Genomic DNA, 17,580 nt, shown 5'->3' with positions numbered 1-17,580 from the left:
AAAAATTTTGATTGATTACAGTAAAATGGAGAAGAAATTTTGATTGATTACAGTATAACAGAAGAGGGGTGAATAGATACTATGAAGAATTTCCCTATACCTATTCACCTCTCGATCCCTATTCACCCCGTTTAATGGTATCTCAGAATCTAGCCATTTTCACCACCAGGACCAGGGACTTTAACAGGGCTAATTTTGTGGGAAATTAGGTAGTTGTACATATTGTATATCGGATACATTTCGGAGAGTGTGCAAGGGAATTGCACAACTTGATTCCTCCTAGTCCTTTCCATCATCGAACCACAAGACAATCGGCGAGGCGTCACCGATTCATGGTGGATATCCCACCCACACGCACGAAGCGCTTCGCTTCAAGCTTCCTTGTGCGAACTGCTAGGGAGTGGAACTCCTTGCCGGAGTCTGTGTTTCCTGATGGGTATAACCTGGGTGTCTTCAAAGCCCGAGTGAATAGGTTGCTTATGGGCAGACGTGCTCCACCGTAGGCCGCATCATCACTTACCATCAGGCGAGATAGTGGCCAAACGTCGTCGGCCCATTTAAAATTAAAAAAAAAAAAAATGTAATATCAACTCAGGAGAGGAATACGTCGAATTACAAATCTATCTGTAGGTCTTTTACTTGCAAATTAGAATTGATCGTTGTACGTTTGTAACTGTGTTTCCCAATCACAATCACAAATGTACATAATATTATTCTTTCACATTATCGCTTAATATCCATAGTTTTCGTTTTATTTATTGTCAAATTGGAAAAAAAGTCAAAATTACATCAATGATTGGTCCTTGGTAGTGTCAGTGTCAACTGTCAAATCTACTAAAAACAATAATGATCCAGTCCTAGAGTATGCGAATGTGATTTCTTTCCCTTTTCTGATTACATGAGAGCGAATTAATTAACTTTTAAAAACCCGCATTACAATAATAATGTCTGGAATGCCTCTGAATTTATTCCATAGCTAAAAAATCAAAGTAACACACATATAAGTACATAAGTTTAGAGGTTATGTAAGCTCGAACCGAGGGTTGTACTAAGTTATTTGCTGGTTATTATTGATATATGAAAACATGCCAGAAACAGCTCCTGACAGTAAGAAAGAGACCGAGGAAACAACAACTGTTGCCTCTGAAGAAGATAATGAACCAGAAGACAAGTGGGTGGTCTGTATCAAAATCGAAAACAACTTTAAATTGCTTTTTTATTGCTACTCAAAGATTATTCTTATATTATTTCATTGATTCTCACATCAGACCAAATATTAAGTATGCCTTTTTTATAATTATCAGCATTTACTTTGCACAAAAGTGTGGTGAAAGAAGGTGACTAATTTCTTTCACAAAGTTTGTGGTCAAACGTCGTAGGCCCATTTAAAATTATCTATAATTGTAGGTGTCAACTCAGGAAAGGAATCCGTTTAATTATGACTCTATCTGCCTAGTTATTGACCATTGTACCGGTCTATTACTTGCAACGTAGATTTGCATCGACGAACGTTTGTAACTGTGTTTCATATCCCAATTCTTTATAAAAAATGTACGGATAATAATGATTCTTTCTCATTATCGCTTAGTGATCCATAGTTTTCGTTTTATTTATTGACCCATTTTTAAAAAAGTCAAAATTATGTCAATGGTTATAATTGGTCCTTGGCACGATTCTTTACCTTCAAATCTTCTAAAAACAATCATGATCAACTCCTAGAGTATGCGAATGTGATTTCTTTCCCTTTTCTGATTACATGAGAGCGAATAATTAACTGTTTAAAAACTTACATTACAATAATAATGTCTTTGTTCCCTGAATTTATTCCATAGCTAAAAAATCAAAGTAACACACATAACGTACATAAGTTTAGAGGTTATGTAAGCTCGAACCGAGGGTTGTACTAAGTTATTTGCTGGTTATTATTAATATATGAAAACATGCCAGAAACAGCTCCTGACAGTAAGAAAGAGACCGAGGAAACAACAACTGTTGCCTCTGAAGAAGATAATGAACCAGAAGACAAGTGGGTGGTCTGTATCAAAAACGAAAACAACTTTAAATTGCTTTATTATTGCTACTCAAAGATTATTCTTATATTATTTCATTGATTCTCACATCAGACCAAATATTAAGTATGCCTTTTTTATAATTATCAGCATTTACTTTGCACAAAAGTGTGGTGAAAGAAGGTGACTAATTTCTTTCACAAAGTTTGTTTCACCTAGCCTTTTTATCTATATTAGGTGTATGTCAAAATATTGTACAATTCTAAAACATAGTAGTAGATGATACATACTTGAACACATTGCTGGTTCAACCTATTAGCACTCATATATTAAGATTAGATTAGTCTGTAAGTGTTTTTTAAATATTATTTGGCAAAATAATTGCAAATAATAATAAAATTTATTTACTATAAAACAATACACCAATAAACCAATATTAATGTAATAAATAGTAAATACTTATGGGCAGACATTTCAGGCCACATCATCACTTACCATCAGGTAGATAGCGGCCAAACGTCGTCCCATTTAACAATAAAAAAAAATAATAATAAATTTAAACTTATTTTCATAAAGTTATTTATGTGCCATATTTTTTCAGATAAGAGATTGTGAACTGTACAAGGATGAATATAAAGATTGCACCAGCTTTAGAGGTCGATTCCAACAATATTTTGTTTATGGTGAGACCCTAGACTGCAACCAATGGAAAAAAGACTATGATAACTGTTGCAAATGGGAAGATTATAAGGATATAAAGGCTGCAGTAAGTTCTTCTTAAATTCATATATTAAACCATATCATATTATATTGCAACTATAATGCCTGACTAGATGTCAAAAATATTAATATAAAGTACACATTACGAAGTCAACTCCAAACTCAAATGATCATCATAACATAATACCGATGAGGCATCTTTTCCAGACTTTTCCAGACTCCATGCTTCTATTGAACAATTTTCAAAACACCAAAAAATGCCCATAAATAGGTCTTCTCCAATAACTATAGATAATCAAATATTTACTCCTTATTCTTTATTTTTTAGAATGCTCTGATAGCTAGTGAAAAAGAAAGACGAATGGAGAGACTTAGAGCACATTATAGGAATGATGTATGGAAAAAACGAGATTCACCTCCAGCTGACTGGGCCAAACCATTGCCAGAGTGGATGCAGAAAAGAGATGAGAACACATACTTAGCAATAAAAGCTAAAGAAATAAGAGAAGGAAAAGAAGACACAACTGAAAAGAAGTTTTGTTCTATAATGTGACATGTAGAATGTATTGTAGATTAGCCAATGTTGTAGTTAATTTATATCATAGATTTGTACAATTAAACTTGTTGTTTAATGTTGCCTGTTTGTTTACTTTTCTTGAGACTGGTAATCTTGGTATGAGAGTAATTCCATTAAAAGTGAATGTTTTCTTATCTTACTGTTGTTCTTGCAGTATGTAAACTAGCAGATAGTTTCATAATGATGTTTGTTTTTCGTTGCGATTTCACTCGTCTGATAGCAGAGGCAACTAATTAACGTTATGCATCTGACTGTTACCAAGCTTTAATTCATAACACAATAAAAACACTTCATCTATTTTCTCAAATAAAAAAAAACTTAAAATTAACTAGTACTGAAAATCGTGCGGCGCCCTTGCAAACAATATTTTGATATTGATACGAAACCCTTTCTGCGCGAGTACGACTCACACTTAGCAGATTATTTTCAACATGCATTGTTAACCTGTATGTTTTCGTAAAAACGAATGTTTTCATTATTCATTTAAAAACTTCCGCCAGAACTCGTATGAATGTTATTGACTTATGTGGAGTCAATAACATAACGCAAGGACAAATTAACTACACCATGATAATAATACTGTTTCTCACAAACCGATTGGAAAGAGCTATCAATTACTGCTGACCTAGCAACTGACTTTTTATCAGTCAGATAAGACGCAGTTGTGCCTTTAATTGTTCACAAACATGATAAAATTTGTTTACTGCATATCTCGCCATTTAAATGTAATATACGTATTATAAGACAGACTGTGGTGAGCGACGCACAAATGAGTCGTGTGCTGTGTCGAAGTGTGTTGTCTCTGCGGTTAATAAGAGTTCCAATGGCTCGCAACGCGTCCTCTTACCTTATTGACGATCCCAAATATTCCTTCTTGAAGGAACTGGGACTGCAAGAGAAAAATGTAGGCGTGTTCAACGGTAAATGGGAGGCCAACGGCCAGGTGAGTTACCTACATACATAATTAGTAATTACATATTTATAAGATAAGGTAAATTGAACGAAAGTAAAATCGCAGTGAGTTGTTTGTCGAGCGCTGTTAGATAACAAAGTTAGTTTATGTCATATTCATATTATACTATGTACATATACGTACTACGTCCAACTGTATAAATAAGTAGTCGGGTCGTTACCCATACATTTTACACACAATAAATAGGTCTTTAGTTCTTTACCTATATAGGTATATACACCTATTTTCCAGGGAGTGACTATCTAGGTATTCTGTGGCGTAGCTTGGACTAATATAGACATGGGCTACTTTCCACGTGACATATTTTCTTTAACAATAAGTAAGTAGGTAGGTACATACCTACTATACGCACTACATAGATACCTATAGGTATGAATATAGTAAAGTAAGGGTCAACAACCTGCATCCTATTATGCTTTTACTGCATTCCTGCATCCTGCATTTACTGCAATGATTATCAAGTCATCCATTTTAAATATGTCGAAAATAGTATAGATAGTAATCTGTAGGTAGGTTTTGGTTCTTCCATCTCTTTTTTTTTTATCTTCACCCCTCTTATTCCCGAAGGAGTAGGCACACCTGCACATTTTGGCACGTAATGCCACTATACAATGTACATCCACTTTTCACAATTTATGTTGTAAGTCCCATGTAATACGAACGAGCCTATTACCATATATCGAGCACTTTTTCACTGCTACTACTGAGAAATTTTCGAATAACCTAAAAAACCCGACCCGGGAATCGAAACAGACCCCTTGCCCGGCAGTCGCACTTGCAACCACACGGTCAACGAGGCAGTCCATTCTCTTTCATCTCATAAGGTTGACTATCCTTGTACAGGACTGTCCTGTAGCACCACCGGAGCACCCAGTTAGCCTAGTATATCTAATATAATTTTCTGCTATGTCTGATAGCAATGAAACAACAATAATCAGTTTCAATAAAAGAGTTATAATAAGAGTTTGTAGTATAAAAGACGTATTAATGTTTAACAATTATAAAAAAAGTAAAAAGAAAATTAAAACAATACTATAAAATAAAGATAAGATATCTAAAATTACAAAACTAAATTCGTAAGTCAAAATAAAATATATAAAATAGGGTACTATCTATCAAAAATATAAGTAAATTCTGAATGTCAGATTACTTTTTGCCTTTCCCTTTTCCCTTCTTTTCCTTTTCACCGCCGGGTGGAGGAGCTTCTTCAATTTCGGGTTCAGGCTCAGGCGGAGGCGTAGGGGGCAGTTTTTTATCTGGCCATAACCGAAGAACGTATTCAACTATTAAATTGAGATTAATAGTCCGCGACTTTGGTGTTCTTGGACCCGGAAATATCTCAGCTAAACCCGCAACAAGATCCTCATCGAGTGCTACATGGTCAGCGTCTAGTCGGTCTTGAAACTCTTTTGTTGGAATCGGTTTTGGGTACTCTTTGGCTAAAGATAAGAAGTACATCGCTGTGTCAACTTTAGTCTTCTTAGACATGCCAAGGTACTGAGCTCTTTTAAGAATTAAATCTCTTGCATCGGGCCCCGCTATAGTCCAGTTTTGTAGGACAGTGCCAAACGTGCATACGAAATTCTTGCGATTTTTCCTCCTTTTCACTCTTGCCAGGAGTTCTACGAAAGACTTTGATACGCATACGTTATCTAATAACAATTGGTTTATTTTAACTTTAGGTTTTAACATTTTTTGTAGGACATTGAATGCATCGTGCGTTGTCAGGGGATTAAACGAAAGATTAAACGTAGTTAATTTCTTAGCTGATAGCAAATTGGAAGTAATTGTGTCTATTGCTTCATTTTGGAAATTGTTATGGCTCAAATCTAACAATGTCAATGTGGGCACCAAGAGAAGCTTTTTGATCACATTAGCCACACGATCTCCTCCAAGGGAATTAAAAGCCAAGCTCAATTCTTCTAAACATGTACTTGAGGCCAATTGTTCGAGCATTTTAACAGTAGACGGAACGTGATAGAAACAATTCCACGAGAGATTGAGATGTGTTAATTTGTTTGTCCACTCCAAAACCTCAGCTAAAGCTGAAGCTGTCAGTCTGCCGAGTTGATTTTTTGCAAAATTAACTCGATTGACGGTAGCACCATCAAATATTTGCTGAGCGAAATGTGTTCCGCCCAAATCCCCAAGGTAATTACTTTCAAGACTCAAAAACATCAAACTTCGATTTATTGGCAAGTTACGGCCTAAGCGAAGCATACCCGAAGCACCTATTCGACAACCATCTAAAATGAGTTCATTTAATGTACAGTTATATGATAACATATGACCAAGATGATAGCAGGCATCGTTGCTCAAAAAATTCCCAGAGATATTGAAGCGACGTACATTTTTGTTAAACTGTAAAGCCATAGCCATTGGTCGAACACCTTTGTCCTCGACACCATAGAAACTTAAATTGATTTCAGGCGTAAGTAAGCTTTTGTGAAACAACCTCACTGGACAGATATTAATTTCTTTACACAGATGTAAATATAAAGCCTGACCATCATCAGGATAAATTACTTCAGGCTTCGCTTTCTGTAAAGCCTCATTTATGCCAGGATCAGTAACGGGTGGGTAGTTGTAATACAAATGTCTTAAAACTGAGCTATTTGATACAGTTATATATTTTGCACATAGTTCTCCACTTCCTGGACTATATAGACCTTCATTGTACAGTGCTTTCTTTTTATTTTCTCCTTTAATCTCAATTTCTACCGACGACCATTCTTCTGGTGGTTGTTCTACGGAAGATTCTTGTTCATCAGCTACAAAAATAAAATCAACGTTTTCGTTTGTTTCACTTTCTTCTTCCATGATACCTTATATAAAGAAAAAGGGAAAGTTGTTATAAAAATATTGCAGGCAAATGTGATTTTAGACAATCAGAAACATATTGTCATATTGATAAGAATTTAGACGCCAAAAAGAAGACTAAAAGACAAACAGAAATGTATGAAGAAGAGTTGTAAAGTTGTGGTGGACTCCTTGTAGATAATCTATATGCTGCGTGACCGAATGTTGGCTTTTTTTCGCTTTTAAGAGCCAGTTACCGTCCAGTGCTGAACTAAGGGCCTCCTCTACATAAGAGAGGTTACCATAATGTCTATTCTTGACAGACTTGGCAACTTAACTTACAGTTTAAAAGATTCACTTTATCGTAGAGCGTTGTCTTTCACACACTCCCTAGTCTTTTTTTCGAATTATGTAGGATTCTCATCCCACTAAAAGGCACCGGGACTTCTAAATAGACCAAGCTCTGGGGATCTTACTATGGAATTTCTGCACAACTGCTCATCCCTATCAAGACTTTCTTCCCCTTTGAATCTTGGTACGCATTTGGTAGACGGTTAAAAGAGTTCCCACTAAATGCCCGTTATTCCAAAGATCCACCTGCGGGTGAGTCAGGCTGGAGCAGGAAATCTGCTTTTTGGCGCCCTAACGTGGTTGCACTTGGTTTCAGGTCGTACACAAGTCAACAAAATAAATATAGGTTAATTTTATTTTCTCAACTCTACTAAATTATACCTTTTTTCCAGGTAATAAAATCGTTTAGCCCGGCTAATGGTAAGATAATAGCGGAGGTGCAAGCAGCCAGCCCCGATGATTACGAAGCCTGTGCGACCGCAGCCCAGGAGGCATGGCACACGTGGGCAGAGCTCCCAGCTCCCTCCAGGGGAGAGATCGTCAGACAAATTGGAGATGCCCTCAGAGAAAAACTACAACCCCTTGGACAGCTAGTTTCCTTGGAAATGGGTAAGTGTGAAAAAACATAGTGTAAGATCCCTGCAGCTAGGTCTAGCATTAATACCCACAAAAGTTGGTAATACTAAGATACGAAGGGCTGACAATCAACCCTGCGTGATATATATAAAATGGACGGAAAAGACAAGGATCATTATGAAATGGAAACATAATACTGAGCCTTTCGACGCAATGGCTACTTTATTATTCACTAGCTTCCGCCCGCGACTCCGTCCGCGTGGATGTCGGTCTTCGCGTGGATGTTTTATTTCTCCATTTTGAGTAACTCTAACAATGACATCTTATAAATATCTATTGGAGCCAAATACGGCTAGGCCCATAATAATTAAGGATATCCCTCTACTGCTGTTAAGCTTGCGTATTGTAGTATAAAAGTGTGTATAAAAATTAAGATTTTTTTCTACATATTTTTCCAGGATAAAAGGTATCTTATTTTATGCCCAGGATAATAAGGTATATTTTATACCAAGTTTCATCGAAATCGAACCGTTAGTTTTCACGTGATGCCTGAACATAGAGATAGACAGAAAGACAAAAAAAAAAATTAATCACATATTCCGGTTTAGTATCGATCTATGTATAATTAATAAAAGTACCTACGCCTTTACCTACTTAATAGAAACTAAGCGTAATTCATGTATATGTATATTTGGTGTTTCTGTACCGATTTCTATGATTATTTTTTTTATTTAATAGGTAATAATGTTAACATTTTTTAATTAGGGATGAATGAGTGTCATAAACGTAAGAATAGGTAGACAAATATAATCAGAAAGCTTCGAACTGCTAAGCCATCGGGAGTTATACGTGTTATTGTGAGTCAACCATAAAAGATAGACTATCGAGAACTCACAGCCTATTCAGACAGACAGACAGACAGACAGACAGACAGACAGACAGACAGACATCAGTGTTTAATTCAGTTTGTTGACTCCTGTTGACACATATAATATTTATATCTTATATTTAACATTATTAAATACCTGATAAGAGAGATAACAATGCCATGCGTACCACCTATGTGGAAAATAATCCTCAAGATTGGCAAAATAAATTCAAATAATTTTATACTTGTACCGTCGAGATTATAAGGCCATAAGGCTTTGTTATTATAAAGGACAAATGTAGGTATATGAGGGTCCGGAATAAATGAGAGTCAGAGAAAGTCTTGTATGTCTTGAAAACTCACTTTGCAGGAATTATATGGAACGAATTCAATATAATGATTTTCAAACGGACTTTGAAATTATTTTGGGTTCAAGTATCTATCTATCTCACTTAATGGGACATGTTATTAAATGGAACAATTGTTCTCAGGTAAAATTCTACCCGAAGCTATTGGTGAGGTGGTGGAATACATCCACGTTTGTGACTTGGCCCTGGGTTTGTCGCGTACACTGCCTGGCACCATCTTCCCGTCAGAGCGACCTGGCCACGTGCTCATTGAGAAGTGGAACCCTCTGGGAGCTATTGGCATCATCACCGCCTTCAACTTCCCTGTCGCTGTGTTCGGTTGGAACAGCGCTATTGCAATGGTAAGAATGAAAAAATAAGGATACGAACATAAATATAATTCATAAATATTGATCAGTTTCACGAGATGTTCTGATACATGAGATAGATTTTAAACTTATCCTTGAATAAATTCTTCTTAGAAAATAAACACCTTGAGATGAAATTAAGGACAAATAAGTAGGTAATTATTTTGGTTGTCAAACAGCCCGAGAGATCTTATGATGTGAAAGGAAAGAAAAACCCATGTTTACTCGTAATAACATTTATTTAACATTCCTTATCTTATCTCTTAGACTAAACGAACAAAAATAGGAAACTGTTATCACAAGTAATCACGACTGAGTTCTCAGTTATTTAAAGAGGTTTTTAATTCTAAGGGCAAGATAGTTATCGTAGTATTGTTACCTACCTACCGCTCTGTTACGTTAGAAACGTAATATTACAGAACCTATAATTCAACTAGGCAGCTATAAAATGTACCTACCTATGTAGAAAATGTTCAATAACTATTAGATTATGATGCTTACATAGTAGGGACTAGTGACTACCTATACCTCACTGACTTCAGCCGGGCCTCTGGCTTGAAAAGCAGGAGTAGGAACGGGTGGTTTTTAATTAGTAGGACTCTAAAACTCCCTCACCCAGGCGGGAAAAGTGACAGGATGCCCCTCTCAAAACAAAAAATACCTCACTGACTGACATAAATGGACAGCTAGTATCTTGGTTTTACACAATGCAATGGTCCATTCATCTATATTAAGTAAGTCATAAACTTCAACCAAGCACTGAGTCTAAAACCAAATCACTTCCAGGTCTGCGGTGACGTCAGCGTTTGGAAGCCATCAGACACCACTCCTTTGGTCGCTGTAGCCGTCACCAAGATTGTGGAGAGTGTGCTACAGAAGAACAATATTCCCGGCGCTGTTGCCGCTCTGTGCGTCGGTGGCAAGGACATCGGTGAGAAAATTGTGAAGGATGAGAGAATGAAGCTCGTATCGTTCACTGGAAGCACAGCTGTTGGGCAACAGGTATGGAGCTAGATTTTAGTCAAAATTGCTACAGTTTTATATACATATAGGGCTGGTAATGCTAGTATAGCTAAACAAGTAACGATGTAATCAATGCTAAAGAATTTACGGTTGATAGTTGCTGTATTATGACACCTATATTGATCGCGAAATCGGAATCGGTATATAAGTATATAAACTGCATTAGGTACCTATATCACGACAAGCTACAAAAATAGCGTACAAATTTTCAGAGAAATCCATCAAGCAAAACAGAATAGCTTACAAAATCTTATCCAAATAACCACCATTATTTGTCTCTCTGTCTCAGGTTGGAGTGGAAGTCCAAAGGCGTTTCGGGCGCCACCTGCTGGAATTGGGCGGCAACAACGCTATCATCGTGAACGAGGATGCCAACCTCGACTTATTGTTGAACGCTGCGCTATTTGCATGCGCCGGTACTGCAGGACAGCGGTGCACTACCACCAGGAGACTGTTCATTCACAAGAAGGTAAGTCAGAAAGAGATTCAAAGTCAAAGTCAACATTATTTATTTCAAATAGACCAGGAAGGCACTTTTGAACGTCAAAGCAAATATAATAATATTAATAACGCCTGTCTGTCGGTCAGTCCTCTAGTGAAGCTATTTGCTCGTTCCAAAGTGTAGATTCCTATGGAGAAGACCGAGTAAAAAACTGCATAGGTAGGATTATGATGATGATTGATATGAAATAAATTTATTGGTACTTCATCGTACGTTTGGCCGTGTGAAATTTCATCTAAATTATACTAGCAGTTTCTGTGAATAGCGCATTAAAGATAATAAATGTACAGTCGGTACAGTCGCTTGATTCAAGATAAACATCTCATTGCATTTTTCAGGTGTACAGTCAAGTGGTATCTCGTCTATCGAAGGCGTTCGCTGGAGTTGTCAGCAGGATTGGAGACCCCCTACTCTCCGAGACCCTCATTGGACCTCTCCATACACCTGCTGCAGTTGAGGCTTACAAGAAAACTGTCGCTGAAGCCGTTAAGCAAGGAGGCAAGATCGAATTCGGAGGAAAGGTAAAAGAGTAAAAAGGGCTGATATTATTTTTATTCCCCAGAGCAGCATTTCGTGCACATTATTAAATGCAAAACTTACTCATCGCCAGTTGTGTCACAGAATAAAAAGGTACATAGTTCTAAGTCCTATTAATATGGGATGGGGAGGGGTGGAGTAAGACTGCTGTCTCAATGAAGATATACATTCAATGGTGTTACTCAGAGTTTTCTGGTATCGATAAACGCAATACTTACCCGCCTACGATGACGATGGCTCCTGCCGATTGAAACCACCACACATTTCTTATATAATGTCAAAAAATTTCACCAATTATACTTGTCTCTTATCTAGGTAATGGAACGCGAGGGCTACTTCGTGGAACCTACCATCGTGACAGGACTGCCCCACGATTCCCCGTTAGTGAAGACTGAGTGCTTCGCCCCAATCGTCTACTGCATCGAGATCCCCGACCTGGACACCGGCATCAAGTACAACAACGAGGTGGAACAGGGACTCTCCTCCAGTCTCTTTACTGAGAACCTTGGAGATGTATTCAAGGTTAGTACATTACGGTAACTAGTAAAGGTGCCAATATTACAATATCTGTGTATTCATAATTATTATGCTCTGACTTGACTGCCTCGTTGGTCGAGTGGTCGCAAGTGCGACTGCTGGACAAGAGGACTCGGGTTCGATTCCCGGGTCGGGCGAAGCATTGCTGGGCTATTTCGGTTTTTCGAAAATTTGTCAATAGTAAGCACAGAGTCTGGAATTGTGTCCAGTATATGGCAATATACTCACCCCCTATTACATGGGACTTATATTATAACACAAATGGTGAAAAGTGGATGTACATTGTATAGCGGCATTACGTGTCGTAATGTGCACCTCTATCTACCCCTTCGTGGATAAAAGGCGTGACGTTGCGTTGCGTCATAATTATTATGCTTAGACACTTGGCAATAGAGTTCAACCTTATTCCAAGGTAATAAAAGATTATTTTGACATTCACAGTGGATCGGACCTCACGGCTCAGACTGCGGCATTGTCAACGTGAACATTCCTACAAACGGCGCTGAGGTTGGAGGTGCCTTCGGAGGAGAGAAAGCAACTGGTGGTGGTCGGGAATGTGGCTCCGACTCCTGGAAGAACTACATGAGGCGCTCCACAGTCACCATCAACTACTCCGGAACCATCAAACTGGCACAAAACATTAAATTCGGAGACGAATAAGATTTATTGAATCCAAACATAATTTTAAGTTTTACCTTTTTTTATTTACCGAAAACGTCTCAATGTACAAGTACTCACTCAGTATTTTAAACCATCTTCATATAAACGTAAGTATCTTTGTACTATAAGACTGACGAATTTTATTACGAAATAAAATAATAAAACGTGTTTTAAAAACTAATTCATGTATTTATTTAAGGTTTCTTTGTCAGTCCATTGTTGTTATTTATAAGATAAAAATCAACATTTTATTCTATATAAAAGTAAATAGAAGTAAATACATACATACATTTGATGTTCTGTACATAATATAGAAGAGATTATAATTAAAACATACTTATATTTTACTAAAAGCTTTCACTTATTGTATAAACAAAGAAAAAGGTTTACAATGTTTTATTTCATAAGCTAAACATCTTTCACATAATGCTTCGTCCTGACAGTTATGACGAAAAAAGTATCGTCAATAATGGTGCAGTCGTTCTAAAATAATGCGCGTACATACATTTCGACATCTCACCTCTCGTATGCCGTATTTAAAACAACAATAGAAAACACATTGTTTCTCGTATGGATCCGCGTTCGTCATACGAAGAATTAAGAGCGTTTGGAATACATTACAAAATAGCAGTAAAAGAAAATCTTTGTCAAATTGAACTGTAAAAATTACATATTATAATGATTAGGTATTTATTTATTGTGCATGATGTACTCGCCATATATCTACAGCTATGTTCATAGTATGTTGCTTATGGAACCTGTATTTTGCCGGCAATTCGTATATCATCTCCGCTATGACACTCCCTTTCATCCCCCAATCCTTAACCTTCTTTAGTATGTGATTCCTGGAAAATTGGAATTTAATAAGTATATGTAATATTGAAAAACTTAAAAAAATCTATATTTATAATTATAAAATGTATAGTCACACTAGGGAGGGGGAGGTCTCAGAAATGTGACCAATTGTGACAAGGACGGGGGAGGGGGTCAAAAATCATGAAATTTGTGTGACGTAATTTATGGATGGCCCCAAAGTAGCATTTTATGCCTCGTGATCCGCGACATGGCCACTGCTAATACGTTTGACTCAGAATTTAACTGGTGTATTATGTACTAAAAGTGTAAACTAAAGCTGAAATGTTTGGTAAGCGGTAAAAAAAGTTGAGGATAATTACCTAGTGCTACTCTTGTGTAATGAGTACACACTGTCGTTGCTAAGGAGAGTTCCCATCCGGAGGAACTTCATGTCAATACCAGCATTGTTCTTTGTACCAAATGGCGGGTTCATTACCACCGTGTCAAAGTATCCTTCCCACCTGAAAGAAGTATTAGAAATTAAACATTTTGATGGGGTAATGTTAATGGTGTATACAGAATCTGCATTAATTAAAGTGACTGTAGACTTATTTTTGTGTGAAAAATATGAAAATGCTTTAATAGAATGACTTTTTGAAATCAATTTGTCCTTAGGGCTTGCACAGTTGATAGGCTAATTTAATTAATTACAGTATTTAATGTGATAGAAACTGATTTAAAGAGCTTGTAAACATAGTTAATACACTACCTAGCTACTCTTGGATCTAGAAAGTCACACTGTATAGCATCAACATTGGTCAGCTCCATGTCATCAACATTTTCCTTGAATACTTGCAATGCATCATCATCAATATCTACAGATGTGACTGTACCGGCTCCCAGTAAAGCGGCGCCGATACTCCACATACCGGGTCCGCAGCCAGCATCCAGTACTGTGCAGTTTTCTATAGATTCAAATTGTGTCTGTAATAAAGTTAAGCATATTAATTTTTTAGTACATAGGTACTGTTTACATACATACATAAAAATAAATAAACACAAATTTATTCCATAGGAATTTATATACAAAGTGCCATGTTGAAAATGGTTATACCAAAAGAACAAGATGAATTAAGGAATTGAGACTATGTAGCATATCTAGTATTTTATTACTACTAAAAATAACATGAATAGGAGTAGAGAATTACCTGTATTGTATAAAGAGCAGTAGCAGCAAGATGGGCTGGAGTTTCATATTGTTCAAATTTTAGTTTAGGTTTCTCAAATCCATTAATACTCTCCAAATGACCTTGCAGGGTCTTCAGCTTCATTAAAGCTGACATCGTGTCTCACTTCACTTGTTATCAAACCTCGGTAGAACAGGGAGTATCTGGTTTCCAAATGAGGAGTCTTGGGAAACAAAGTAGCCACAGGATGTGGCGTTTGCGTGTTGTAAGGCTGCTCTGTGGCTTGTATTTACTATATTTGCTTCAGGTAATTGAGGGAAACCCTGGAAATAAATATTTACAGTTAAGTTCTCAATATATCATGAAAACTTTGGGTAAGTGTGGTAATAATTATAATTTTTCTTTCTCTTCATGAGAAGAAGCCCTTTCTTAAGACAGTGACGCATCATTAAAAATATGTTAGTTTACATCAGGGGTTCTCAAATATTTCCTGGTCAAGGACTACATTTATACCTCTTGTGATGTTAGAGACCACTATTACTTTTACTTTTTTATGTGGTCACACACTCAGATTTTCTCATTCACTCATAAAAATTGTGAATTTCGGATTATTAGGATCAGTTGCTCTTCTTAGTTGTCTCCTTTGACATAAGTTTAAATCAAGCTTTTACCATATTTATTAGATAGAGGTGAAGTATAACTATTTTTCATTTCGCTGACCATTTTTTGTTTATTGCGGACCACCAGTACCACCGGTTTACATCAATCCTTCTTGTATTTATACTTACGGCAGTAGCTGAAACTGGAGGGATAGAGCACATAGGCAGCTGACTGACAGGGTTTGGCTGCGTCAGAGATATGGAGGTGGCGGTCAGAGGAGCCACTGCACCTTGCTTCAGCAGCATCTGTTTCTTTAGTTGCAATTCTTCTAGAATTTTCCTATTTGTCAGTTCTGCAAATAAGTATACAACACGATTGTAGTAATTGATCCACCATCAATCACCAAATTGCTATGGTAATTGCTCTTTAAGATGTTAAAACCAATTAGAAAAGTTGAGCCAACAAATTGGTATCCAAGAGATGGTAAAAGGTATCGTGGTAAGAGATGATGACAACACAAGCACTGGGAAGACGAGCTGAAACTTACTACGGGTCCCAAATGTACAACAGTGGAAACTACTGGAGAAGCCCTTTCCCGACAAGTACACTTAGCTGAGAAATATCTTATAACAAATCTCTAAAGACAATTCTCAGACCCAGTTCAAAGGGCTTAATGAATAAATAAGGTGCGTTGGGGTAAGATCGGCGGAGGGGTAAGAACGTACAAATCAAATATCTCACTTATTTGGCTATATTTTTTAATGCTGATCACATTGCGTGGCACGTCATTAAGTCCCGCCCAACCCCGCGGTGACCACCACTCGCTCCGGTCAACACAGACGTGTATCCGCGCCGTTTTAGAAAAAAGGCAAATTTTATAAAATATTTGTTTATCCGGTCTTTCACCTACATTTTTATTTGCATATTTTAGCAAAAGTATAGCTTATTTTGATATGTTTTTGCTTAAATACTAAGTTTTGAGCAATGATAATATGATAAAACTAATCCAGATTTGTCTACTACCTCTGTAGGCTGAAATCCGGTGTTACCCATGTCGGGTAAAGATCAGACAAAAATATCCTTATTCGAAAATGGGCAGTGATTGTCAAACTTTTGTTACAAATGATTTTAATTTAATTTTAAATAATTACTTAGGGCTGATTTTCCAATCTTCAGTTGCCACGTAAATACTCCCGAACCTCTTTGCTTCTTATACAAAAGAAGCGCTGGAATAAGCCATGCAGCAAATAAATAATAAAGAACTCACGTATGCAGCCACTTCAAAAATGCTTGTGGATAAATCTAAACTTTGAGAAACTCAATTTCTTTGAAATTTGGTATGCGGGGTAAGATCGGACAAATTAAACGAAAAAAAATAGAATCATTTGGAACATCTATATTTGTTGTTTTAGGTAAATTTTTTTGATTTCATGTTAAAGTACAGGAAAGATCGGCTACGTTCCTTTTATACACCTTGTGCTCCTAGCACTAGAAATTATTTAAAATCGTTGTCCGAACTTACCCCATGATGGCCAAATCGTCATCACATCAAAAAAAAATTGTCCTGATTTTATAGGCTTGTAAAGCAAAAAGTATTGAGTATTTATAAATAAATTAAATTGTAAATAACACTGTGTTTAATCATTATTCGTTTCCACTATTTTTCATTAATCTACTGTGTACCAAAATTGAGATAATAAAGTTTTTGCAACATCCTTGCAACTATTCGAAAATCCGTCCGATGTTACCCCAACGCACCCTAATTAAAAATGTTAGATACTGTTTACCCATTTTGTGATTATAATACTCAACAAATTGTAAATGAAATTGTGCCAAAACTAACCTCTTTGTGCGTTAGGCTGCGGAAACGCCATCTAATATCTTGCTAATTAATTTATTTCTAGACATAAACAATACTGCCCAGAAAGTTTGGTATAATGAAATAATACCAAAATGACTATAAATTACAAAAATAATCAAATAGAAACAAAGTTTACAAAATTGCAATTTGTTGGCCTTTGACAATGACATTGATTTGACAAATACGCTGCCATCATGTATGACATTTTGTGTCTAGGTATTTGAACTGGGAAATGCATAAGAGAAACGGAACGTATTTGATACGGTTTTTTGTATAACATTTAATATAAA

At 36.5% G+C, this 17,580-nt stretch overlaps 4 protein-coding genes across 5 annotated transcripts; 2 read left to right on the top strand and 2 right to left on the bottom strand.

Annotated features, from left to right (window-relative positions):
* The first annotated feature begins 806 nt into the window (after positions 1-806).
* On the top strand, positions 807-3,366 carry LOC118266817 (UPF0545 protein C22orf39 homolog). Of its 2 annotated transcripts, none has more exons than XM_035580398.2 (3): positions 807-1,178; positions 2,611-2,775; positions 3,058-3,366. In XM_035580398.2, exons 1-3 carry the CDS (start codon positions 1,086-1,088, stop codon positions 3,280-3,282), a joined length of 483 nt encoding a protein of 160 aa, XP_035436291.2. In that variant the 5' UTR covers positions 807-1,085; the 3' UTR covers positions 3,283-3,366. The 2 variants fall into 2 exon arrangements, with proteins under 2 accessions (XP_035436291.2, XP_050558851.1); XM_050702894.1 differs by lacking the exon at positions 807-1,178 and adding an exon at positions 1,690-2,033.
* A 659-nt stretch (positions 3,367-4,025) lies between these two features.
* Positions 4,026-13,028, top strand: LOC118266815 (putative aldehyde dehydrogenase family 7 member A1 homolog). Its single transcript, XM_035580396.2, has 8 exons — positions 4,026-4,249; positions 7,822-8,038; positions 9,365-9,582; positions 10,375-10,590; positions 10,901-11,080; positions 11,452-11,634; positions 11,966-12,172; positions 12,629-13,028. Exons 1-8 carry the CDS (start codon positions 4,076-4,078, stop codon positions 12,845-12,847), a joined length of 1,614 nt encoding a protein of 537 aa, XP_035436289.1. The 5' UTR covers positions 4,026-4,075; the 3' UTR covers positions 12,848-13,028.
* LOC118266816 (rRNA N6-adenosine-methyltransferase METTL5) lies at positions 13,016-14,998 on the bottom strand. The gene is made up of 4 exons (XM_050702893.1): positions 14,851-14,998; positions 14,412-14,626; positions 14,023-14,163; positions 13,016-13,692 (listed from the first exon to the last, which is right to left on the bottom strand). The coding sequence occupies exons 1-4, from the start codon at positions 14,983-14,985 to the stop codon at positions 13,542-13,544; spliced, it is 642 nt and encodes a 213-aa protein (XP_050558850.1). The 5' UTR covers positions 14,986-14,998; the 3' UTR covers positions 13,016-13,541.
* On the bottom strand, positions 14,997-17,438 carry LOC126912153 (SOSS complex subunit C homolog B). Its single transcript, XM_050702895.1, has 3 exons — positions 17,273-17,438; positions 15,618-15,781; positions 14,997-15,152 (listed from the first exon to the last, which is right to left on the bottom strand). The coding sequence occupies exons 1-3, from the start codon at positions 17,301-17,303 to the stop codon at positions 14,997-14,999; spliced, it is 351 nt and encodes a 116-aa protein (XP_050558852.1). The 5' UTR covers positions 17,304-17,438.
* Positions 17,439-17,580: the final 142 nt, after the last annotated feature.

The sequence above is a fragment of the Spodoptera frugiperda genome, chromosome 23 (assembly GCF_023101765.2).
Source record: "Spodoptera frugiperda isolate SF20-4 chromosome 23, AGI-APGP_CSIRO_Sfru_2.0, whole genome shotgun sequence".
NCBI classification, from domain to species: Eukaryota; Metazoa; Arthropoda; class Insecta; order Lepidoptera; family Noctuidae; genus Spodoptera; species Spodoptera frugiperda.
The sequence above is the reverse complement of the archived record's forward strand: the minus strand, read 5'-3'. Positions and strand labels throughout refer to the sequence as shown.